At 33.7% G+C, this 27659-nt stretch overlaps 2 protein-coding genes across 3 annotated transcripts in view; both read left to right on the top strand.

Moving 5' to 3' along the window:
- The window catches only part of LOC126815464 (CTD small phosphatase-like protein 2), a 32461-nt gene extending 26897 nt beyond the window's left edge, over positions 1 to 5564 (top strand). For both annotated transcript variants that reach the window (XM_050541120.1, XM_050541121.1), the window contains exons 10-12: positions 1386 to 1512; positions 1965 to 2060; positions 2391 to 5564. In XM_050541120.1, the coding sequence (XP_050397077.1) occupies positions 1386 to 1512; positions 1965 to 2060; positions 2391 to 2453 (286 nt within the window). In that variant the 3' untranslated portion in view covers positions 2454 to 5564. The remainder of the gene's footprint in view (positions 1 to 1385; positions 1513 to 1964; positions 2061 to 2390) is intronic.
- Positions 5565 to 6204: 640 nt separating this feature from the next.
- Positions 6205 to 27659, top strand: part of LOC126815462 (tudor and KH domain-containing protein) — a 64033-nt gene continuing 42578 nt past the window's right edge. The window contains exons 1-4 of the mRNA XM_050541118.2: positions 6205 to 6496; positions 11314 to 11374; positions 25154 to 25338; positions 26024 to 26145. Of these exons, the coding sequence (XP_050397075.1) occupies positions 25242 to 25338; positions 26024 to 26145 (219 nt within the window). The 5' untranslated portion in view covers positions 6205 to 6496; positions 11314 to 11374; positions 25154 to 25241. The remainder of the gene's footprint in view (positions 6497 to 11313; positions 11375 to 25153; positions 25339 to 26023; positions 26146 to 27659) is intronic.

Below are 27659 nucleotides of genomic sequence, written 5' to 3'. Positions count from 1 at the left end.
TTAGTCTTTAGGCTAAACGTGAAAGTGGCCGTACTATTTATAAATATAATAACAATGGTGAACGGTGTTATTTGTCCCCCATAACTAGGGGTGATGATTTTCCGGAAATCGCGGAATTGTCCACTCAAAACGGAATTTGAAATCTCACACGGAAAAAGATGGAAAAGCCTATATTTGCTGATACTAAACACAAACTTAAAACAATTTTGCAGTTATCCAAGTATTTCATCTTTTTATTCATAAAAATCGGAAATATTGACTGATATCACGTGGATTTGTTACTGTCTATCATAATTTTACTCGAAACGAAAACCCGTTTTTCATGTATCCCTGTATACAATTACTCTGTAGTTGAACTTGAATTAAACATTGTAATGTATATATATATGTCTTAAAAAAACTTCTGTCACTTCATAAAAGTAAAAATCGTTTCATTTACTTCTTATTTTACTGCTGGGCTCGTGACTCGTGTTTATCCGCATTAACCACGTGACATCACAAATATGTCGTAGCCTTGTGAATCCAGCCCTTATTCTCGAAGAAACGGTAGTAACTACGAAGATGTCTGGATAAATCGCGACTACAACTAGCAGCTGAGAAAAATGGCCTTGTCTGCTAAAAAGATGAAACGAGCTCACAAGATGTAATTTTCTGTTATTTAATTCGGGAAACAGGTTTAAAGAATAACTAGTCATTGAACATTACAAGTCATTCACAATTCAACATTTGTTATCATTGGTTTAAAATGATCCGTTTTGTAATAAAAGGCATTTTAAGATGTTTTATTCATTTATTCATATGACATAAAATAACATTTTATCTCAAAAAAACGGAATATGGTCAGCTCTGAAACGGAAAATAACGGAATTTGCTATTTTCTGAAACGGAAAATGATCACCCCTACATAACATGCCTTTCTCTTTGGACAAAACAATTTGACATCATTCCGGAGTAGGTCTTTTAGTCAACTTCAGATTTAAGAAGCGTTATCGATTGGTTTCTTGTACAGAGTGTTGTTGTTTATTAATTATGAAATGACTATACATCTCCACAAATATGAATGGTTTTCATTTCTTAATTAAATCTTAGAAAACAATCAATATCTTCTTGTTATTTTACTGGAAATGTAATGAATTATTTTGTAAATCAATATTACATTCTGTCTTATGGTTTTTATCATCTGCCTGCTTGATTATGTTTTGAAAGAAAATAATGTTTTTATGGAGTACTTAGATATCGTCAAAATACATCACTTGAATGGAATATTATTCTACCAAACCACATGTGTATTTAATTGACGTTTAATAATGGGCAGAATGAGTTACATATGTTTAAAAATTTAGACATATCTATAATTGATTTTGACATTGTACATTCTATTGTAGACATCGGTTGTTCAGAGAGCACTGCGTTTGTATTAATGGTTATTACATTAAAGACCTCTCCATACTAGGGCGAGATTTGTCAAAGACGCTCATAGTTGATAACTCACCACAGGCCTTTGGTTATCAGGTATGATACAGTTATTTATTTACTTTGGCCAATAATTCTACTGTTGACCATTTGCTGGAAGTTTAACAAAAACAGTACACAAAGTGGCCTACTAACACTAAAGCCAAACTTTAATGTATACTTGTACAAATTTTGAAAAAGTAACCCTGTTTAGGAGTCATGTCACCATTAAACTTAGAGATGTATATAAACGCACTTTCATAAATCAATAATCATGAAGTGGTTTATTTGGTGAGGCTACAAATATGGCTGAATGACTGTATCGTCAGTTTGAACGATCATGTCCATGCATCACAAAAGGGTAACATATTAATTAGTGTGTTGTATTCACAGTAGGCTGTTTGGACTGTTTCTAGAATTTACTGGACATATAACAAATGTAGACTAGTAAAAATGTATAATTACAACAGTACAGTAGAATAACATTATATTAATGCTTTTGTATTTTGTAGCTTGATAATGGAATACCTATTGAAAGCTGGTTTATGGATCAGGGAGATCAGGAACTATCTAAACTCTTGCCGTTCCTTGAAAGTTTAGTAGCAATGGTAAGTGAAATTGTTGATTTGGATGAATTTTATTTTTCTTTGTCATCTTCAAACTATTACAAAATTTATATCTTTATCAGCCCCTCAAACTACAGCATTTTTGTACAACCACACATAGTTTGTACGTATATAGTTGTTGTCTCTCAAATATTTAAATGACGAATATTTCAAAGAAAATTACAACATATTATAGGAAATACATTCATATTTACTAATTTCTGACCAACCATGCCACAATAGTTAAGCAAGATTTAATCCACTTTATCTTTTGTCGTCTAAACAGCCTAATATATTTCATCTGTTGACCATGGATTATTTTTTTTATTTCAGAATGAAGATGTTAGACCTTATATTCGTAACCGATATCGTCTTCATACATTATTACCACCATAGGCAGCATACGGTATCCATTTTAGAGCTCCAGTCATTTAAGGCAATCACAGTCATTGGTTTGGAATCAGTCTTATTCAAAACCATTTAAGAGATAATGTTTTTAGTGTATAAAGTGTTATGAAGTATATTTGTAAAATTTGTTGTTATATCAATTTTCTTCATTGTAATCAAAAACAGATTCCATATTTTACCTATTATAATCACAATGATAATGCCTGTAATTTGTTATATTATTTAAGGTTTTGTTTTGTATATAATATGCTCAGTATTATATGATTGAGTAATTTGGTTTTGTATGGCATTTTCCTACTTTTACTTCTTTGACTATCAACACTAATCTCTTGTTAGGCAGCACATCATTAAAAGAATAAAATACACTTATGTAGGAGTAGATAAGTCATTTTATTAAATTCTTGAGCTTTTGCCAAATCTTGAAGAATTTCATTCCTTTCCTTTTTACCAAAGACAATTGCATGAAATATATCATGAGTTATTTATTTATCATTCATATTTAACATATGAAGGCAGCCATATTCGTATTTGAGAGAGAACAGAAATATTTAATTGTAAATTTTTGTTATATTTTTAAGTCTTGAGGCTGCCTTTTAAAGATCATGCCATGTGTGTATGGCAAACAAAGATAATTTAAAGTTTTGAATACTGGTAGTTTCAGTTTACATTGACCACTATTAAAAGATTTTATTTTGAAGAATTTTAGTTACATATGTGAAAGCAATTTATTTTAATCTTGAAGATATGTCTGCATATTTTTGTAAAAAGAAATGAAGATTGTAATTTATGATTACCAGTAGTCAATTTAAAGGATTTTCCTAATATATAAAAGATAATCATTATTTATGAATCCACCAATTCGTCTGATCCACCATACATTAAGTTTCATCTATTTTTAAATGTATTTTCAGAGTCAATTGATTGTTAATGATTCATTACCATCCCATTAAGATCTATTTGTGAAAAGATAGCATTCTTCAATTCTTATACAATTTTATTTTAGGAATATAGTTTCATTATCCATTTAGGACTATTTCTTTTAAAATTACCTGGGGTAATGGGAACACCACTCTTTATAGACCCCCTACTAACAAAATGGGTATATTTGTTAATGTCTCTGCAAACAGAATATTTTTTTTTATTCTTTCTAAAAATTCTTTCTAACCATGCAGAGCTTTTTTCAAAACCCCAATTGATAGAATCCATTTTTTTTTTTCCAAGACCCCCTCACCTGTCAGATTATTTTTGAACGTGGCCTTCTCACCCACCCAGGTAATTTTAAATTGAATAGCCCTTATCTCTGTCTTAGTTTTATTACAATGAAGAAAATGTCTTAACCTTAGATCAAATGTATTATTATTACTATTATTATTATTTGTGAAATTTTTATTGGATATGTATATTTGTTTGTGAAATAATTATATTATATTAACAAAGAATTAAAATAACTTGAGAGACTATTGTAGTTTTATATAAATAGATTATTATATCTTTTAGATAACTTTCCCAGTTTTATTGCTAAATTTTGTGGAAATAGAAATATTAAGTGTCTGTTTATTTTGTTTGTTGTTGTTGAGGTTGTTTGTATTTTATTTGTTTTTTTTCTTTCTTGAATTTGTTCTTGCAAAAACCTCTTCAGTGACCTTGATGTGTAGAACCACTGGAATGTATTTAACAGTGTGTTCGTAATTATGCAAATCTTATTTTGTGTGTTGCTTATTGCTAAACTGAGTTTTCATTAGTGCTACATTTTTGTATTTCTAAATAATAAGTGCATTAATTTTTTACAAAAAAATTATTCATACAAGATAGTGATTTAAAATAAAAAGAAGATATTCCACCCTCAATCTTACAAATTTGAAATTTTGAAGAATATAGTGTGAATCGTTTTCTCAATAAAGTTATTTCCCTTCTTATATTTTCCTGTATATTCAATGCTTAATATTGAAATATATTTTGCTGGGTTGGGTCAACTTTCTTTCTCAACTTTTCATGCTTTTATATGAAAAGTAACTGCATATATTTGATTTTTTTACTTTACTACAGCAGATGTTTCTTTTTTACACATTTGAACACCGTTTAAAACTGTTGATAAATTGCTTCTCATATTATTTTTATGGTGCCAATAATACAACATGAAATGAATTCTTAAATTTACCACTTGGAAGTTATATTTGAATTTATCATAGTGCTAATTTGATATTCTGTAAATATAGTTACAGATGTTATTATTCTTGAACAGTCCAATTTATGGTCTGAGGTACAAACATCAAATATTTTTTAATTCAAACTTGTCATATTGTTCAAACTCAACTTAAGTGAATTTAAAGTTAACATTGCTCATACAATCACTACTTTAGTACTTAGAAAAAGTAATTTAAAGTCTCTGTAAAAATTACTATTAATATTTTTAAAATGTAGAATATTTTATTACCATTTATTTTGAATAAAGTTCTAAATGAAAATTTTAAACTTACGTAGTATGATTATTTTAAATGTACATAGTGTAAAAACAGATACGTAAGAATATTATTGAGTTAATATTTATGCGATTAGACAACCAGTATGATTATTTTGTTACTGCACAAAAATAGGGAATAGGACTAGTCTAAAGTTTTACTGAAATTGTTCAAGTGCACTCTGTCTCGATCAATGAGATTATTACAAATGAATTTGACTTCAAACATCTTTATATCTCAAGTCATGTGGTTTCATAAATTGAATACCCCTGTTTGGTGCATGAAAGCCATATGCAGCATTATAAATTTGTTGAAACACATTCTGAACAATTGAACAGTTTATGAACATGCTAGCATCCTTGATTTTATGATTTCTTCTACATCATGCGTACATATTTTAAAAACACAATTGCTTTCTCCTTTCAAACTTTGTAATCATTTTCATAGTTGTACATTTTTTCATTGCAGTAGGTTTGTTTGCAATGCAATTGTTACTACTACTGCAACTACATTGGTTGTTCTTGCAATAATAAATTGTGTTGAAAAGTATATTTTGTACATGTCAGTTATCAACAAGATAGATTTATAATTATATGCCACCTTGTTGTCACAAATATAAATCTTCACTTCTAGAGTTTAATTCAGCGTTTGTTTTTTTGTTTTAGATATACATAAATCAAGGACAATTGGCAATCATACAGCCCCCCTCCTTCGCTGATTTTATCTCCAAAAATCAAAATAAAAGGAGTAATTCCCAATATATATAAAGCTTATTATTAGTGAAATAACACAAGAATAAGACTGGCTCAGATTAATGATGAATTTAATGTAGGTTATAGCCAACCAACAACTGGGTACTGAACACTCTTGGTCATAATTAAGCGAAGAAGTAGACTAGAATATAAAGAGAAATTAATGATTACAGAACGATAACTCCCGATGGAACGACTTTTTAGTCATGTAAGAGTTATTTGCCCCAGTAGCTAGAAAGTAGAGCGTCAACACGTGTTTATAATTTGTCTTTTTACATTTATAATGATTACTATTAAATTTGACAGCAGTTGCGTAGTAAGTTCCCTCGTGTTTTATAAAATCTATGTTGTAGACAGTATTATTTCGTGTGTCCTGAAAACTGATATGGGAATTTTTAAATTGTTTTACTTTTCTACTTTTACTTTACTCAAGAAGTCACTGGTTAAACTTATTTCTTTCAAATGACTTCTGTCGTTCTTCGTAAATGGTTTAACGAATTTCTGCATCAGATCAAGTTTTATTTTCTAAAAACATCTAACTTTGGTTAAATACTATAGGGTTTCTAAGTAATAGTATGGCATGAATTTGAGGACTTTGATTAGTATTGTAAAACGGGTAAATGGCAAAACTAAATGTCTTCTAGCTGTCAGTGACATAACTCTCCTTTAGCTCTCTACTCTCTAATGGTTATTTGTAATTGTAACCAGGAGTCTTCACCTGGACTTCACCATGGATAACAAATCACAATTTCTATTTCTGTACTCTAGAACTACAAACCAGAAGATATTTATTCATGAAAACAAAATTGTTTTATACCAGGTAATATATCATATTATGGGCTATATAGAACTTAGTTCAGAACTATGTCCTGCACCACTGAGAAGGAGAAACCATGCAGGAAAATCTTTAGAAACTTTCTTGGCCAACATGGGTAGCAAACCGGAGACCGGGATAACAAGCCAGCATCTTACTCACTGAGCCATCAGGGCTCCCATATATGTATTAGAATTGCGATAGTACCTCACACCACACCATCAACAGGCCCTACTCGATACCACTTTAATTAACCCTGTGTGCTTCTATCAGATAGGGGGGATCACGTGGCTAAGTGGGTAAGATGCTAGCTCGCTAGCCTGGAGGTCGGGTGTTCGATCCCTGCATTGACCGAGAAAGTTCATCCAGATTTTCCGGCGTGGTTTTCCCTTGTCAGTGATGCAGGACGGAGGGGCTGACAAGGAAAGCTGTCTAGTTGTTCGGATGGGACGAAAAACCGAGGTTCCGTGTACACATTGGCGTGCACGTAAAAGATCCCTTGGCAGTTGGAATTCGATATAAGAGTAGGCCGTAGTGCCTCCATTTCATTTCATTTCATTTCTTCATTTCTATCAGATAGTTTATTAAATAACATTCACTATCCCACCTTAAATAAAATTTATAATTACAATTAAATATTCCATTTTTTATACCCCCACATGGAAATGTTGAATCTTGTAAACGCTTGAACGACAAAAGTTATCACCCAATCTGTATGAAATTCATATGCATCATTTAAATTAGTGAAATGAAGAAGCCTATTGAATGTCAGCAATTTCGTCCATTACTTCTAGAGTTGTGGCCCTTGTTTTACTTTGTTGAACCTTGTGAACGTTCGAACGACAAAAGTTATCATCCGATCTGTATGAAACTTACATGCTTACTTCCAGAGTTACGGCCCTTGTTTTAGTTTTTATACGCCCACATTGAAATGTGGACGTATATTGCCGTCGCCCCCCGTCCATCGTCCCTTGTTTTAGTTTTTATACGCCCACATTGAAATGTGGACGTATATTGCCGTCGCCCCCCGTCCATCGTCCACAATTTCTCGTGAACGCTCTAAAGCCAAAAGTTATCATCCAATTGTTTTAAAATTGATATATGTTGTTTACATTAGTGAGATGAAGAAGCCTATTTAATTTCAATAATTTCCGTTTATTACGTCTAGAGTTATGGCCCTTGTTTCACTTTGTTGAACCTTGTGAACGCTCTAATGCCAAAAGTTAACATACGATCTTTGTGAAATTTATATGCAATATTTAAGTTAGTGAAACGAAGAAGCCTATTGAATTTCAACAATTTACAATAATTATGTCTAGAGTTATGGCCCTTGTTTCACTTTATTGAACCTTGTAACGCAAAAAGTTATCATCCGATCTTTGTGAAATTTATATGCATTATTTGAATTAGTGAAACGAAGAAGCTTATTGAATTTCAGCAATTTCCATTTATTACGTCTAAAGTTATGGCCCTTGTTTCACTTTATTGAACCTTGTGAACGCTCTAACGTCAAAAGTTATCATTCGATCTTTCTGAAATTTATATGCATGATTTAAAATAGTGAAACGAAGAAGCCTATTGAATTTCAACGATTTACAATAATTACTTCTAGAGTTATGGCCCTTGTTTCACTTTGTTCAACCTTGTTAATGCTCGATTGATGAAAGTTATTATCCAATATGTATGAAATTTATTTGCATCATTAAAATTTGTGAAATAGAGGTCTATTGAATTTCAGCAATTTCCGTCAATTATTTCTAGAGTTATGAAGTTCATCCCGATTTTCCGACGTGGTTTCCCCTTGTCAGTGGTGCAGATCGGAGGGCCTGACAAGAACAGCTGTCTAGTCCTTCAGATGAGACGGAAAACCAAGGTCCCGTGTATACATTGGAATGCCCGTAAAAGATCCCTTGGCAGTTGGAATTTGATATAAGAGTAAGCGATAGTGCCGCTGCCCGGGCAAAATTTCCCTTGTAGCACAAGGTATGGCGTATGCCGTCTTCATTAGCCCAGTATAGGAGCAGAACAGTAGGACGTTAAACCCCATTTCATTTCATTTCTAGAGTTATGGCCCTTGTTTTACTTTGTGAACCCTGTGAATGTTTGAATAACAAAAGTGATCATCATATCTGTATGAAATTTATGTGCATTATTTAAATTAGTAAAATGAAAATTCCTGTTAAATTTCAACAATTTCTGTAAACTACTTCCAAAGTTGAGGCCCTTGTTTCAGTTTGTAAAACCTTGTGAACCCTCAAACGACAAAAATTATAATCTGATCTGTATTGAACTGTCTTTGTAAAAGCCCCCAATTACATACAAAGGAATAAATATGCGACAACCCTTGTCGACCACTCGGACAATTTAGCTGCTGTGGGCATATGTTTCGTTGCCTGACAACCTATCTTGAATATCAACTGAACCATACTCGATCAATGAGTCATTTCTCGTCCTATGATGTCATAACTGACTTCCAGTCATTTTGAATTTAGTTCTTCATCCCTGAAGAAGTTAGTATTTTTACTGACAAAACGTTGGATAAAACGATGGTTTTTTGATATTGTATTCTATTAATTATTTTATATCACATTTACATGTGGACATATATTGTCTTCACCCCTGTCCGTCCACAATTGTTTGTGGACACTCTACAGGTCACAATTCTTATTCGATTTCAACAAAACTTGATATATAGGTTTATCTCCCTGAGATCTCGGTTCCTTTCGATATTGGCATGTATCGGACCATAACTTCATGGATTATGACCCCTGATTGTACGAAAAATCTCGTTTTTAGCTTGTGGACCCTATAGAGGTCACAATTTTTATCCGATTTTGTTGAAACTTGAAATGTAAGTTTATAAACCAAAGATCTCAGTTCCTTTCGATATTCGAGCATAAAGGACTGTAACTTCCTGAATTATGGCCCCTTATTGTACGTAAAATCGCGTTTTTAGCTTGTTGACCTTATAGAGGTCATAATTTTTAGCCGATTTAAAAAACGTTTGAATATATCACCGTTACACCCTAAGGATGGTTGAGTTTGAATTTCATAAAAATCAGACCAAAACTGACAGACAAAATAGCCAGCCCTAGTACTCAAATAGCGTAAAAAATATGATATATCAAGGTTGTGGACTCTCTAGAGGTCACGATTTTCTTCCGATTTTGATGAAACTTGAAATGTAAGTTTATAACCAAAAGATCTTGGTTCCTTTTGATATTCGTACATATCGAATCGTAACTTCCTGAATTATGGCCCCTGATTGTATGAAAAATCACGTTTTAGATTGTGGTCCCTCTAGAGGTCACAATTATTATCCGATTTAAAAAAACGTTTGCATCTATCACCGTTACACAGTGATTTTATCTGAGTTTGAATTTCATGAAAATCGGACCAAAACTGCCGGACAAAATGGCCACCCCTCGTACGCAAGTAGTGTAAACATCTGGTAAATCAAGGTTGTGGACCCTCTAGAGGTCACAATTTTGATCTGATTTCGATGAAACTGGAAATACATGCTTATAACCCAAAGATATTGGTTCCTTTCGATATTCGCCTATATCGGAATGTAACTTCCAGAATTATGGCCCTTGAATGAACAAAAAATCACGTAGAGGTCACAATTTTATCTGATTTTAAAAAAACATGTGTATATATCACCATTGGTTCCTTTTGATAATCCCGAACTTAAAGGAGCTAAATCGCTAATGTTTGGGACCTAGAAATTGACAAAAATGGGTCGCAACGCATATAATAATGTAATATGAATGTATATAAACTGATTTACTTTCAATCGTTTCTGTTTTTACTGTAATTTCTAATCAGTTATGTTCAGCGAAATACGCCAGAAGTCTCATGTGAATGGCAATCTTTAGCGTCTATGCTCTCCAGATAAGAATATAGCGTCACCATTTGACCTGACTTGTGGAATATGTCTAGCCCTGTTCTTTGAGTCCCTTGTTCCAAATGGCGCTGAAACGCATTATGGTACACGATTCGTGGTAAAATGTTTATTTTGTCTTGAATATTGGATATCAGAAGCCCATCTTTTCCCTGTAAGATCACAAGACCAATGTTGATTTGAATTGACAAATAATTTGTGTTTTCAATGTCGAAGATTTTTGATGATATTGAGTTAGAGACTTAGCTGCTTTAACTTCCTGGATTATGGCCCCTGATTGTTAAAAAAATCACACTTTTAGCTTGCGGATTCTCAAGAGGTCACAATTTTTTTCCGATTTTAAAAACCATTTAAATACATCACCATTCCACCATAATGAAGGTTGAATTCGAATTTCGGGAAAATCTAAATGAAACTGCCTGACAAAATGGCTGCTCTTTGTACGCTACGCAAATTGTGTAGAAGTGTTTAATATGAAGGTTGTGGACCCTCTAGAGGTCACAATTTTTATCCGATTTTGATGAAACATATCTTTATACATGTATCCCAAAGATCTCAGTCCCTTTTGATATTTGCACATTTCAGGCCATAACTTTCTGGATTATTGTTTTCTATCCATCTCTTGCAAAATGTGGGCATATCCTGCCTGGCAGCCGCTGGTTTGGATTCTCAATATTTAAGAAAAGTTAGGTTGTAGTGTGGATGTCAATATTTATGATGATCTGAGCCTAGAAATGAACAAGTGTTTCTTCAAAAACACCAGTAATATAAGTTCATCAAGGTCATTAATAAGCCATCTGTGAGATGAACTCTATCAATAAACTGTAAAAAGATTAGTGTAAAAATAGTACTGAACAGGTAAATACCTATTTATTCATCAAAGGTCATATTATATTGGCAATCTTTGTTTTCTTTCTAGGAATTATCATTAAACAGCTAAAAATCACTGAAGAAGATTGATAGAATAGAAAAGAACACTTGTAAGTACAACATCTTGTTTACTTAATTTTTATACGCCAACATTTCAATGTGGTCGTATATTGTCGTCGCCCCCGTGACTAAAAAATTTGAAATCCCATCACTGCCCCAATTGACTTTGAATTTATACACAGTGTTTAAGGTCATGAGACGAGAAGCCTATTGATTTTCAGCGATTTCCGATAATTACTGCCAGAGTTATGGCCCTTGATCACTTTGAAAAATCTTATGGACACTCTAGAGGTCGAAGTTAATATCCGATTGACTTTAAATTTATAAACAGTGGTTAAGGTCATGTGACAAAGAAGCCTATTGATTTTCAGCGATTTCCGATAATTACTGCCAGTGTTATGGTCCTTGATCACTTTGAAAAATCTTTTGGACGCTGTAGAGGCTAGAGTTAATATCCGATTGACTTTAAATTTATACACAGTGTTTGCAGTCATGAGATGAAGAATCATATTGATTTTCAACAATTTCTGACAAAGTTATGGCCCTTGATCACTTTGAAAAATCTTGTGACGCTCTAGAGGCTAAAGTGTTCAATTTACAAGTGTTTAATTTCTCAATCACTGTTAAAAAATAAACAACCCAATTGATTAATGACGTATATTGCCGTCGCCCGTTTGTGTGTGTATGGGTGGGTGTGTGTGTGTCTGTGTGTCGCCTACAGGCCACAATTCTTAAGTGATCATCTTGAAACTTTACATACTTATTCCTTATACCCTAAGGATGATCCCTATTGTTTTTGGTGCATTCCCGACCCCCAGGGGCAGAGCCACGCCCATTTTTTGTATCTCTTTGTTTGTCTTCTACAGGTCGCATTTCTTAACGTATCATAATGAAACTTTGCATACTTATTCTTGGTACCCTAAGGAACATCCCTATCTTTTGGAGTGCATGCCCAACCCCCAGGGGCAGAGCCACGCCTATTTAATTTTGGTGTGTCGGTGTGTCGCCTACAAGCCACAATTCTTAAGTGATCATCTTAAAACTTTACACACTTATTCCTTATACCCTATGGATGATCCCTATTGTTTTTGGTGCATGCCCGATCTCCAGGGGCAGAGCCACGCCCATTTCTTGTATTTGTTTGTTTGTCGTCTACAGGTCGCATTTCTTAACATATCATTTTGAAACTTTGTATACTTATTCTTTGTACCCTAAGGAACATCCCTATTGTTTCGCGTGCATACTCAACCTCCAGGGGCAGAGCCACGCCCATTTTCTTTTTGTGTGTCTGTGTGCCGCCTACAGGCCACAATTCTTAATCGATCGTCTTGAAAAAATTTCGTATGAATTCCTTATAGCCTATGGATGATCCCTATTGTTTTTGGTGCATGCTCGATTCCCAGGGGCAGAGCAACGCCTATTTCTTGTATTTGTTTGTTTGTCGTCTGAAGGCCGCATTTCTTAACGTATCATCTTGAAACTTTGCATACTTATTCTTTGTACCCTAAGGAACATCCCTATCGTTTTGGGTGCATGCCCAACCCCCTATTGATTTGGGGTGGGTGGGGTGGATGGCCGAATGGTTAGAGGTGCGTACTGTATCATAAAGCCTGTCATTGAGTCAACTGACGTGGTTTCGAATCCCTGGTTGTACGTGACAAGGAGTAGGGTCGCCTGTCCAACCCCGTGGGTTTTCTCCGGTTCCTCCGGTTTCCTCTCACTGCTAAAGACCCCTACGCGCAAGCGAATTATTGAAATAAAATTAAAACCACATGTTAGTCCCGAAATGACCTAGTTTGTGTCGAGTGGACGTTAAACCCCATTTCTCTCTCTCTCTCTATTGATTTTGGTGCATGCCCGACCCCCTGGGACAGAGCCATGCCCATTTCTTGTTTTTATTTGTTTGTCATCTACAGGCTGTAATTCTTAACAGATCATTTTGAAACTTTGCATACCTATTCCTTATACCCTAAGGATGCCCCCTATTGTTTTTTGGTGATTGCCCAACCCCCAGGGGCAGAGCCACACCCATTTGTTCTACAGGCCACGATTCCTAATGAATTGTCTTTGAACTTGGAATATGTATTCCTCCTTATAGCCTAAGGACGACAACTGCATGTCCCGACCCCCAGGGGCATAGCCACGCCCAATTTTTGTGTTTATCGTTTACAGGCCGGAGTTCTGAATGGATCAACTTTGTACTTGGCATATGTATTCCTTATAGCCTAAGGGCGTCAACTATTGATTTTGGTGAATGCCCCGACCCACGCTCTATTTTTGCCTTTAGCGCCCAAAGGCCACAATTCTGAATAGATTATGTTGGAACTTGAAATACTTATTCCTTATACCCTAAGGACGGCAACTATTGATGTTGTCATTTCAATAACAGGGTGGTACCTATTTATATTGTTCCATATCCAATCCCCAGGGGCAGAGCCACACCCATTTTTTGTATTTATCATCTACAGGCTACAATTCTAAATGGATCATCTTGGAACTTTGCATATTTATTCCTTATACCGTAAAGACAGCAACTATTTATTTTGGTGCTTGCCCTGACCCCCTGGGGCAGTGTCACACCCACTTTTTTGTTAGTATTTTGTCTGGAAATTTGGCAAAACAAACCCAATGCCTAGCCTTCTTTGCCTCTTTTTATATTACAGCCATTTCATATTTCATTCTCTTCATTTTAAAAAGTACCATATCAATCAATGCTGGAATGTGGACGTTATTGCAGCATTAGCGATGCTCTCGTTTAACAGTGGTCAGGAAATTAAACACTTGTAAATTGGACACTCATTATCAAAATTAATCAATCAGCTTTAAACTGAACACAATTACAAATTAGATGATTTTTGGTGATTTTAAACAAATTTTTAAACAAAGATTTGATATTAAACGAATGTGAAAGAAATTAGTGCTAGATACACAAGATTAAATGATACCTGGGTTACAGTGTTATTGCCCCCATGTTATGAAATCTTGTTAGAACTTTAAAGGTTGCAATTTTAACCTATCTTTCTTAAATTTATGTTGGTTGTCTATGCTATTAGATTGAAGAACACTACAGATTTTCAATGATTTTTGATAATTCCAGAGTAAAAACCTACCAATTTATTACAAACTCTTGTTAGCACTTGAGAAACTTTAATTATGATTTAATAGATCTTATTTAAATGTTCATGATTTGTTCAGCAGCTTATATTATTGCTTGGGTGACTTGGCTGCTGCTGCTTGGCATGTGTTTTGTTGCCTGGTAACTTATGTTTTAAAGAATATTTTATAAGTTCATAAGTTAATTTTGTCTATGATGGAACTGAGGAGTAAAATGATATGTTTACACTCAATGATTTGGTGCTCCACCCATATACTATATCTATCCTCACTATATTCAACTATGCTAGCTGTCAATTTATATATAAAACTCCAGGTAAAGGTTATTAGTAGTACTTGTCTGTGATACTGGTATGATTGATGTCTAACAACTTGGCAAGAGAACAAAACCTGTATCAGGCTACAAATATGAATAAGAAATACATTACAAAAATTGAAACTGTCATTTCAACTCCAATAATTAGTGATATCTAGGACTGTAAGTGTTGACTGGGTTGCATATTTCCCGGCCATTTAAATTTTATATATATATATATATATATATATATATAATGGTTTCAAATTAGTGAATCTCACAACAAAAATATTTTTCACATAGTTTGTGTTGATGAGTGGATGCTGAATTATCTCTATCTCTCTGTATTTTTAAATAATATAAATTATGTATCACGATTCTTTTAATTCATGGTTACTGTAAGGAAATTTCATTCATTTTTAGTTCAATAATTAAAAATAGAAAAACTATTAAAAATAGAAAAAATGAATGCCAATCAATTAAATATTAAACCATTTACATATGTTAATATAATTAGAGTTTGCTGATCATTTGATTCATTCATAACATAGATTTTCACATAGTGAATAAAGTAAACTGATTTAATTATATCCTGTCTAATTAATTGGTGAGTAAATTTAATAGAATTATACATGTTGTCTGGCAAGGCATAATCTTTACTGTTATAGAAAGGTGATTTATTTATGGGATTTGGCAAACTATCTAGTCTAAGACATATGTGTAAACTTTGATCAATGTAAGTTAGGCATGGTGTATGTACTAGTTATTGGTACAACCTTGAATGATCTTGGAAACGGAAACTTGCAAGTAAAGTCAAACTCTAGAAACTCTGAAACATTGTTTTAACATAAAAATGCATGATTTGAAGAGGGAAATTCTCAATTTTTCTTAATTTTTAACCGTATATATCCTATTTGAAGTTGTGCAATACACTTGAGAAATGGTTACCGGTACCTAATTGGTATCATTTCTTCTTTCCTGGACCTAATCTTGGATTAAAATGAATAATATGATGTTGTCTAGCTTTTCAAATTATTTTATAATTAAAAAGAATCACACCATTTTTCGGTTAACTTAAGTAATTTTAAGTTTAATCTGTTTTGTGAGTGTACATGTATTCCTCTTCACCTGAGTGAAAGATGGACTCTTCCATTGTCCGTGTGGGAATAAAGGGTACCAACAGGTATATAAGATGGCTAGTAAAATATAAATTCTGTTTGCTATTTTTTCGTGATGTGTGTAAGTTTTAATACCGGCATTTTAAACATGTGTGTAATAGCAACCACTTGAAGGTGAGCCAAACCAACAAAAATATTATTACTTAAATGTTGTGTGTCTACCCGCATGTCACTTGTTGTAGACTAGTCAGTCAGCCATATGGTATCTTAGATACGAAAGTGATGTCATTTAGTTTGTGTGATCTTGTCTGCAATATCACCCTCAGTGGAAGCGGATGTTAAGCCCCATAACAAATGAATGATTTGTGTGACCGATAGGACCAACTCTCTATAACGTTTATTACAGGAATCATGTTCATAAGTTGAAATCTTTAGAAATTAAAAAAAAAATTGTAGTTATCGTTCATTCCCATTTCATAGTAAATATTAGATTCCCAGTTTGATTCAAAATATCTGATTAATAGTACTGGCAGTTAAAAGATATAACTATTTCATGTGGACATATATTGTCGTCGCCCCCATCCGTCCGGACGTCCGTCCACAATTTGTTTGTGGACACTCTACAGGTCACAATTTTTATCCGATTTTGACGAAACTTGAAATATAGGTCTAGCTCCCAAAGATCTTGGTTCCTTTTGATATTGGCATGTATCGGACCAGCTTGTGGTCCCTCAAGAGGTCACAATTTTTATCTGATTTAAAAAAACAGTTTAGTATATCACCGTTACACCCTAATGATGGTTGAGTTCGTTTCGGACCAAAACTACCAGACAAAATGGCCGCCCCTCGTACGCAAATAGTGTAAAATATGGTATATCAAGGTTGTGGCTAGAGGTCACAATGTTGATCCAATTTTGATGAAACTTGGAATGCATGTTTATATCCCAAAGATCTTGGTTCCTTTCAATATTCGCGCATATCGGATCGTAACTTCTGAATAATGTCCCTTGATTGTACGAAAAATCGCGTTTTGAGCTTGTGGTCCCTATAGAGGTCACAATTTTTATCCGATTGAAAAAAAACGATGTGAATATAACACAGTTATACACTAATGATGGATGAGTTTGAATTTTGTGAAAATCGGACAAAAACTGACAGACATAATGGCGTCCCCTTGTAAAAATATGGTATATCAAGGTTGTGGACCCTCTAGTGGCCACAGTTTTTATCCGATTTGGATGAAACATTAAAGATCATGGTTCCTTTTGATAATTACACATATCCAAACTTAACTTCCTGGATTATGACCCCTGATTGGTCGAAAAATCGCATTTTTAGCTTGTGGATTCTCTAGAGGTCACAATTTTTTTTCCGATTTTAAAAAACGTTTAGATATATCACCATTCCACCATAATGAAGGTTGAATTGGAATTTCAGGAAAATCGAAATGAAAGTGCCCGACAAAATGGCCGCTATTTGTACGCAAATTGTGTATAAGTATGTAATACAAAGGTTATGGGCCCTCTAGAGGTCACAATTTTTATCCGATTTTGATGAAACTTAAAACATATCTAAATATTCCAAAAATCTCTGTCCCTTTTGATATTTGCGCATTTCAGACCATAACTTTCTGGATTATGGCCCTGATTGTACAAAAAATTAGTTTTGTTTTTAGCTTGTTCACTATCCATCTCTTGCAAAATGTGGGCGTATCCAGCCTGGCCAGGGAAAGCTTGACTGGAAAATCCTGTGGAACATTCTCGGTCAACATGAGGATTGAACCCAGGAATTCCTAGTTAGTGTGTCAGTGGCCTTGCTCATTAAGCCACTGTGACCCCTAAACAATGTAATTACTTACCATTACCAATTATGTCAAAATAAACAATCATGAAACATTATCTAGGGATGATATGGGTTCTAAGGGTGTTGTTTATAATAAAGACACCCAAATGTTGTTTCAAGTTGAGTTGTTTAGGCTGACCTTAAAAATATCTTTGTTTCACCAAACCCGACCCACAATCGAGGAGAAGGATCGGTAGGTCGGTTTTTTTTTCAGATTTTTTTTTAAAGTCAGAGAAATCAATACAGAAAACTTATTAGCTGTATACTACAGATTCATTAATTTTGTTTAATGAATTTGGGGTCTGACGTAAAAAGTAACGAACTGAAAGTTTTTATTAAACTTAAGAGCTAATTTGACAGCTTAATAATTTTCCGGGTGGAAACATTCGTCTTCTTTATTGGCAAACAAATCAATGACATCGGGATTTTTCGTGATGCCCGACTCGCATACGATTAGCCACGAACTTGAAGTGTGAAACTCCTTCAACACGTTTTTAACGATAGTGCGCGTTGTGCTTTCATTTTTCTCGAAAACGGATATTGAAAATATCGTCGTCATGTTTAAAACTACGCACCACAGACATAGAGGCAGAATTATTTCGTGGGAATGGACGTGTATTCGTCTGCAACCATTTTGTTGAGAAGCGACACCTATGACGCTTTCGTCTTGATCAACCAGTTTCAATAATGAATCAAACCATAGCCATAGTATAGGGAAATAACTCTCATGATATATTTCAGGTTGACACACAAAATAAAATAAAAAGATCGTGGAAAAGTGCAATAAAATAATTTAAGTCGGGGGTGGTTTTAGTTAGTCGGTCGCGTTAGGCGAAACAAAGATATTTTTAAGGTCAGCCTTATTCTCGGAGTTTTTAAATCCCCAACAATTAAGTTCTTTTTTGTTTTTGTCTTTTTCTAGAAATGAGGTTTAATGTCCACTCGACACAAACTAGGTTATTTCGAGACTAACATATGGTTCAAATTTATTTCAATAATTCACTTGCGCGTAGGGGTCTTTATCCATAGGAGGAAACCGGAGGATCCGGCGAAAACACAAGAAGTTTTACATTTTGTGATTTAACTTGAGGTATTCACATTTGTCGTGATTAGTATAACGTTGAAACTTTTCTCTCCCCATTTATTAATTAAATAGTATATAGATTACATTAATTACTGATTTGCTAGATTTTTTCGCTTATAAAATTTTTAGTACAAAATATGACAAATTGAACAGCTGAATTCTCTTTATAAACATTTAGACTTTGTAATTAGTCACATTGTTGTCCGTTGATATTTAACTGTGTGGAACCATGTTGTAGTTAACTCTGCCAAAATAAGTATCTGTTAATGCAATAAATAAAATGTGATCGGTGCATTACATGTTAGTAGGTGTTAGTGGTCGGTTTTATATGTATTGAATGGCAAGATCTGGATTGTTCAGGTAGTTATTTATCATTTGGATATTGAGTACTGTTTTTATTTGTAAATCTTTGTAATTTTCTTTGGGGCTTCTCCCATCTTCAATTATTAGACAACCACTGACCAGTCAGAGAGACTTTGGGTATTGAGATTTTTTTATGTCAAATATTTGGTAAAGAGCAAATATATACAATTCTTTAAAGTTATGAGGTAATGTCAGGAAATAGTTCAACAAACTAGAAAAGTAGAAGAATAAAAAGGTTGAATAAGTTGCAAAAGGCTGATTAAACATACATTATGCAAGAGCTAAATCTGCCTATTGCAGGTCTTTCTTTAGGCCAAAAATGTTTTCTAAATTATTAATTAGACATTAATTAACTTATCCAGACCATAATCAACCCTCGATGGCATCAGATTTCTCCGATATTAAATAGGTTAGAACAGTTCAGCCATATTTTGATTTAAGCTAAAAATGGAGGTGCGAGACTTATCTTCGAACAACCAGCATGGTGGTTGAAATTATTGCACACGTCTTTGTCAAACCTTCAAAGGCGAATATCTTCGCTTGCAATAGAGTAATTTAAATGAAATTTTCAAATTATCCATTTTACATTATCTATTTTCGAACTATTATAGCAAGAATGGCTAACTCTTTATCTAAATCTTACATAATGTATCTTTAAGTCAGTTCATTAAATTAGTTTTTTAGTTTGATGTTGAAATTGAACATCTAACCAAAGAGAGCCTAATTGATATGTCATATTGTGATAACTGTTACAAGACTTGACTTTGAACAATACCTGTCACAAGGCAGATTACCTGATGTAACTTTTTCACACCAAAATTCATGTGGTCAGCTCATCATTATCAGGAACTGTTATGCATTAATATGCACCAAAATCTTTTAAATGTCAATAGTTTCTGAGATTTAACAAAAAAAATAAAACTTGATGGAATCATTCAGCTAATCATGATAAAGAAACTGGAAGCCTAACATCATCGCACATAATGATGTATTTGTTATGGACTTATTGCCCCTGGCACCAAAACTTTATACACATTTCTACCGCTGAACAGTACCACTAACAACACATTATTTTTAAAAATCTGAACCAAGTACTTACTCCACAAAAAAATCAATCCACGGTTCTCCTGTAATTGAAACTTTGTAAACCACCCTAAAAGTTTTTGAAATGGAGTTCTTATTGCCCCTATTATTGTCTCTGTGATAGTCCTGCCTCTCTTTGTCCATTTTATGGAAAATATACATGACAAAGGTGTAGGTCATATTTTTTTGTTTCCTGGCTATGCTATGTTATTTATTGGAAGTATGTTAGTGATTCCATTAGGTCTGCATGTGGAGAAACAAAATTTCTCCACCTGATATCAGCTTAAATCATTTTGTGTGATTTTATTTTGTCACCATGTAATGTGTATTATTCAGCAAATGCAGGGTCACTGTAGACCTACTCACTTTTAATGTTTAAAAAATTCAACCTGGATCACAGTTTTAGGATTTATTGCCATTGCTGTCATGTGATGATTGACTTCATAATTGTAAGCTTGGACCCCAAATTAACCAGTTTTATTCATTATAATATATCTCGTACAACCAGCTCCTTTAGTCAATCATTTATACTCAGTTCACTCCTTTAATTAATCAGTCATATTAACTTTATTTTGACCACTTATACCAGATCTACATGACATTGTAAAATATTTAGACAGGCACTTCATGCCCCTGGCTATTTTCCAGTTTTCCATTCACTTTCTTAAATTTTATTATCTCAATTTCTTTCACTCACTGTGTTGTTTATATCCAGGGGGTTGCTTTTAACATGAAATGAATGAAATGAAATGGGGTTTAACGTCCTACTGTTCTGCTCCTAAACTGGGCTAATGTCTTTCATAGTATGCCTTGATCATTGATTTATCTACCCATGTGTGTTCAATTATCTAATCTCAAACATTTATACAGGTTTATTATATTAGAAAAAGTATTAGATTATTTAAAATTTGGTCACATTCTAAGGAGGGACCCTATCAAAATTTTTGATTGCAAATCAAAGTGTTATGATTCAAATCAATTCACTCTCCTTAATAACTAAACCTTATTTGACTAGTAACATTTCCAAAACGTGCATATTGCAACTTTCAATTGCTTAAGTGACAAAAGTTATCAGCTAATCTACTTTAATTTTGTACTGGTAGAAAGCTATTAAATTTCAATTGATTTCTGAAAATTGTGTTTAAACACTTTAAATATGGATGGATTAACACTACAGCCTAAAGTTATGATCTGATCTATTGGATTTATATACTCTCTTTAAATTGGAGAGATGAAGAGCCCTATCAAATTTCTAATTATTACTTATATAACTATTATATTGCTATGATAGCTTATTAAATTGCTTTAAATGCACTATAGCTTATTAAATTGTTTTAAATTTACTATATCAGCAAAGACTTAGAAGTTTTACCCATCACATCATTTATCAATTATCAGTCTAACTTTATCAATGGTAATTATTTGCATTATTTATTGCTTACAGGAATGTTTTGTGTCAAGGCAACCTACATTTGAATTTTTTACTCCTACACACAGAACATATATTTTATGTAGTTTAAGATATTTGACATATTACAAATAGAATTATATTATTTGTTACAGGTTGTATATATTACCAGTCTTGTGATATAATGTCATAAAACTAATACTGTTTATATGTTGAATATGGCAGCAATATGTGTGTAGGTGGAGTCTGAGTAAAGTCATGTTTATCCTATAATCGCTGTTTGGAATCGTGTAGTCTATCACACAACCACATTGACTCATCTCTATATAAAGAATTGGGTATTTTGCTGTAGTCTTGCATCAGAAACACATAGTTATTTATTGTTGGAGGTAAACTGGATCAACCGTTTTGTAGCCAGGTCAATCAGATCATAGTTAATGTCTAATTCACCACAGAAAAGTCTTATGTTTATTTTGGCAGTGATCTTTTCATTATTATGTACATAGTATGTAGTTTAATGAATAAGGTCTGTAGAAGGTAAATATATATAAAACAACTGGGAGTATAAACAATGTATCCCCCGAAGAGTAATGTAAATATAAGAGAAGAAATTTATTGCATCAAGAATTCCATTAAGGAGAGGGGGTTGGGTGGCCGAATGGTCTAATGCGTGAAATTTGGATCATAAGCTTGTATGTGACAAGGAGTAGGGTTACCTGCCCAACCTCATAGTGCAAGTGAAGTATAAAAAATAAAATTCTGCATATATTAGTCTCAAAATAACCTCTATTAAGGAGAGCATGCTTACATGTACATTTAGACAAAATCACATACACCTAATACTTGACATATAGTGCACATAGAGATGGGGATAAACACCCACTCGACCCAAACTAGGTAATTTCAGGACTAACATATTGTTCAATTTTATTTCAATAATTCACTGGTGCATGGAGGTCTTTAGCTGTGGGTATATACTGGAAGACCCGAGAAAAACCACAAGGTTGCCTACAGGCAACAATTCTTAATGGATCATCTTGGAACTTGGTATAGATTCCTTATAGCCTAAAGATGACAACTATTGATTTGGTGCATGTGCCAACCCAGGGGCAGAGCCACGGCCAATTTTGGTGTTCATCCTATACAGACCACAATTCTGAATAGATCAGCTTGGCACTTGGCATATATATTCCTTATAGCTTAATGGTGGCAACTATTGATTTTGGTGCATGTCCCATCACCCAGGAGCAGAGCCACGCCCAATTTTTGTTGTTAGCACTTGAAGGCTACAATTCTGAATGGATTATCTTGGAACTTGGTATACTTATTCCTTATACCAGTGATTCTCAACCTTTTTTTGCCAACGGCACACTTTGGGACACATAAAAAAATAGCGGCACACCTGGCTAAATATATATGAACAAAATTTGAATTTTGCAAAATAAAATGATAAGTCAGACGGCATACAACCGTAGATACAGACTATTCATAGACACATAGAATGACTCAAACTAAATATAAAAAAACACAGCCATGAACTCTAGGGAATGCTCAATTAGGATAACATGGTTTTTCGCATTTTCTTAGTGTGCCATGCAAACTGGTTGAGAACCACTGCCTTATACCCTAAGGACTATAACTATTGATATTGTTGCATGACACCCCCCTCCCCCCGTTTGGTCTGTAAATGATGTACAGGTTGCAGTTATTAACAGATTTGGATCCAATTTGGCATGATCCATCATAGGGTTGTACCTATTTCTATTGGTCCATGTCCAACCCCCAGGGGCAGAGCCACACCCAATTTTTGTGTTTTTTGTCTACAGGATTGAATTCTGAATGGATCATCTTGGAACTTGGCATGTTTATTCCTTATACCATAAGGATAGCAACTATTTATTTTGGTGCATGTCCCAACCCCCAGGGGTGTGGTACCACACCCTCTTTTTTGTTGATTTTTTATCTGTAAATACTCTACAGGTTGCAATTATTAACAGATTTTGTTAAGATTCAACATATCAATCATTTCAATAACAGTGTGGCACCTATTTATATTGTTCCATATCCAACCCCCAGGGGCAGAGCCACGCCCAATTTTTGTGTTTATCATCTACAGGCTGCAATTTGGAATGGATCATCTTGGAACTTTGCAGATTTATTCCTTATAATACTTGTAGTCTTATTGCCATTGATCATTTTTATACGCCCACAAGGAATTGTGGATTTATATTGCCGTCGCCCCTGTCCGTCTGTCGGTCGGTCCATCCGTCGTCCACAATTTCTTATCCAATTGTTTTAAAATTGATATATGTGGTTTACATTAGTGAGATGATGAATCCTATTTAATTTCAATAATTTCTGTTCATTACGTCTGGGGTTATGGTCCTTGTTTCACTTTGTTGAACCTTGTGAACGCTATTACGCCAAACGTTATCATCCGATCTTTGTGAAATTTATGTGCATTATTTAAATTAGTGAGACGAAGAAGCCTATAGAATTTTAGCAATTTCTGTTCATTACGTCTAGAGTTATGACCAATGATTCACTTTATTGAACCTTGTAAATGCTCTAACGCCAAAAGTTATCATCCGATATTTCTGAAATGTATATGCATTATTTAAATTAGTGAAACGAAGAAGCCTATTGAATTTCAGCAATTTCCATTTATTACGTCTAGAGTTATGGCCCTTGTTTCACTTTATTGAACCTTGTGAACGCTCAAACGCCAAAAGTTATCACCCAATCTTTGTGAAATTTATATGCCTGATTTAAATTACTGAAATGAAGAAGCCTATTGAATTTCAGCAATTTCCGTATATTACGTCTAGAGTTATGGCCCTTGTTTCACTTTGTTCAACCTTGTTAATGCTTGATTGATGAAAGTTATCATCCGATATGTATGAAATTTATATGCATCATTTAAATTTGTGAAACAGAGGTCTATTGAATTTCAGCAATTTCCGTCAATAACTTCTAGAGTTATGGCGATTGTGAATGTTTGAATGACAAAAGTAATCATCTGATTTATATGCATTATTTAAATTATTAAAACGAAAAAGCCTGTCAATTTTCAACAATTTCTGTAGATTACTTTCAGAGTTGAGACCCTTGTTTCAGTTTGTAGAATCTTGTGAAGCCTCAAACAACAAAAATTATAATCTGATCTGTATAGAACTGTCTTGTAAACGCCCACAATTACCTACAAAGGAATAAATATGCGACAACCCTTGTCGACCGCTCAGATTTAGCTGCTGTGGGCGTATGTTTTGTTGCCTGGCAACCTATCTTGGAAATTCTTGTGGACACTCCAGGTACTAAAGTATTCATCCTATTTACTTACGGAGTGTTGATCTTCATGAGACTATCAGAATTATTGCCCTTGTTTTAAAGCTTGGTGCAATGGTTTATTTTGGTACAATATAATAAAATAGATATTTTGTGCCTGTAGATTTATAATGTATGTCACTTATGCCATGTTTATATGTATATCATTACTGAATTTAAATGTTTATGTTTTTTCAGGATTTCGTACAGAAAAGAAGACATTTTCCCCTTCACCTTTTCTGACAAAAGAACAATCGAACTTACAGATTAGGGAGTTTATTTGATTATGATTGAGATCAGTATCGCCGGAAAAGTTGCATTGTTTATTGCTGTGCCCTCCACTCTCTTATTATTCTATTGGTTATTAGGTCGGAACGAAGAAGGTAAGAATCAAAATAAATACCGGTACCTTATTATAAATTTTATGGGATATGGACTTTATGCAATAAACAAGTGAGTCAAAAGGAATTCCCAATTATCAAGTCAGAAGCAAGTATAACTGGAGACAGCAGAATAATCTAGACATCCCCTATAAGAAATGGTTCCACTACTGTTGTCTTCTAAGGACTTCCTTTGTGGAAGTTTTGTATTTCCAATTAAACTTACCCCAAACTGTACTGCACATGAACATATGATTATATGATAAACTAATTCTATTTATATACCATACTGTTTGTCCTTTGGTTTGTATTACTGTCTTCCTGCGATGTCATGTCAACAACAATATTTTCATTATCTTTAAATTATTACTTTAAGTCTCTGGGCTTCATTTGCATCTTGCGTAATAATGTATAATTTTCCACAGCTTAATTCACTATATTATGTACTCAGATTGATTATCCAGCATTTTACTAAGAAAAAAAAAAGAAAAATATCAAACTTAGGTAATCTCCCCCCTTATATTCAATCTTATTATAGATTTCAGTGAAGATTACATGTCTCACTTGCCTTTTTTCATATCCACTTTTATATTGTCTGTAGAGGTTGCTGAACATTGAGAAATTTTTAATGGTAGCAAAACTATTTTCTAATTTGATAGTAAAATTAGATTAAAAATTTCATTTGTAGAAGACGATGAATTTTCATCTAATGATGAAATCGCCACATCACGACAAACAGTTATTGAAGTTAAAGTACCCAGATCTATAGTTGGACCTCTTATAGGTCGTCAAGGTGCTAACATTAAAAAGGTAAGTCTAGAATCTAAATATACTGGTAATTTATCATCCCACCCAAAACTGACATAATCAACCAAAATAATTCTGTTTTGAGATATTTAATTCCCAGAATAAATGTTTGAAGGGGAAGGACTGCTGTAACCCCATAACCCAGCCTTTTTATTATTAAGCAATTTTAAATTCATGTGCCCCCCCCCCCCACCTTTGGAAATCGTGCTTGCATTACTGATACTTTTAAGGTGATTTCTTTGAAAAATTGGTATGAGTAAACATGCAGTATGGGTTGTTAACTGATTACTGAGTTATTGCCTTTATTTCAAAACCCAGTGCTCATTCTACAGATTAAACTTTTAAAGAAAGAACTGTTATAAACAGTCCACAAATGTTTTGGTTATGCTGACTTCATCGTAGAATTTTAACAGTAAACCTTTATCAATGTTTATCTAATGGGAACATCACATTAATTAAATATAAACACCTGATTTTCATCAACAACATCAAAAGTTCTTTCTGGCTTCAAGTTTATAGGTAGAAATTATGTGTGTATATGTTACTATTAGAAACATTTGATGAAGAATGTGGACAAAGGTGGTGGATATTCCTTGCACAGATAACGTCTGATTTGATCATAGTCCAAAAACAATAGGTTTCCGCTGAAATCGTGATCTAAACAATCATCTTGTAATATTATAGTGCCCACATGATAGGAAATGCTATTTCTGCGGAAGTCAGGAAAAATACTTTTTAGTTTATGCTGGTTCTATCTTTGACATTCTATAATCAGGTAATTTTGGCACTGGTGTAACAGGGTTAAGAAATGTGGCTAGCAGGTGTTTGGTTCAGGTAAAATAACAAAGAAATGTCAAGATTACCGTATAATATAATTGTATCAGATTCAATGATCTCGACTCATAACAATATTATTTACAATCCATAGTTTGTCATTAATCACATTCTAAACCTATTTTACTTGTAAGTCCAGGATAAACCATTAAGTAAAATAAGCACTTGCTTAGGACACTAAGGAAAGGGGGCGGGTCACTGGGATTGGTACAAATGGTACAGCATGACTAAGGATCAAGGAAGAGGTTCCGAAGTAAATGACCAAAGAAAACACCACAATACAGATTATAATGGGGTTATTTTTTTAAATTACACATATATGTTTAGGGTTTCTAAAGATCGTAAATGGCAATGTTCTGATTCAATGGTTTGTATAAATAACGTGTCAACAATTTAGGCTAGGAATTGTTACACATTTAAAGGCTGTTTGTTGGTGGCACAAATCTGGTTAAAAGCCTCTAAAGACCAGAAGAAGATCCACCACTGGCTTTGTTATTTATTATTTGTTGAACATGGGTACAGGAGTTTATTTGTAATGGGAATATTTGAAGAACAACATGATCTACAACATTTTTGTAGCTGCTGCTAAAGCTACAAAAAGCTAATGACATCACTAGAGTACTCTGATTGATGTGAACATGAGTTTATCAGATGATCATAGATAATAATATAAAGGATGATAG

The sequence above is a fragment of the Patella vulgata genome, chromosome 3 (genome assembly GCF_932274485.2).
Source record: "Patella vulgata chromosome 3, xgPatVulg1.2, whole genome shotgun sequence".
Taxonomy (NCBI): domain Eukaryota; kingdom Metazoa; phylum Mollusca; class Gastropoda; family Patellidae; genus Patella; species Patella vulgata.
Note: the sequence above shows the minus strand (reverse complement) of the source record. Positions and strands in the feature narration are given on the sequence as shown.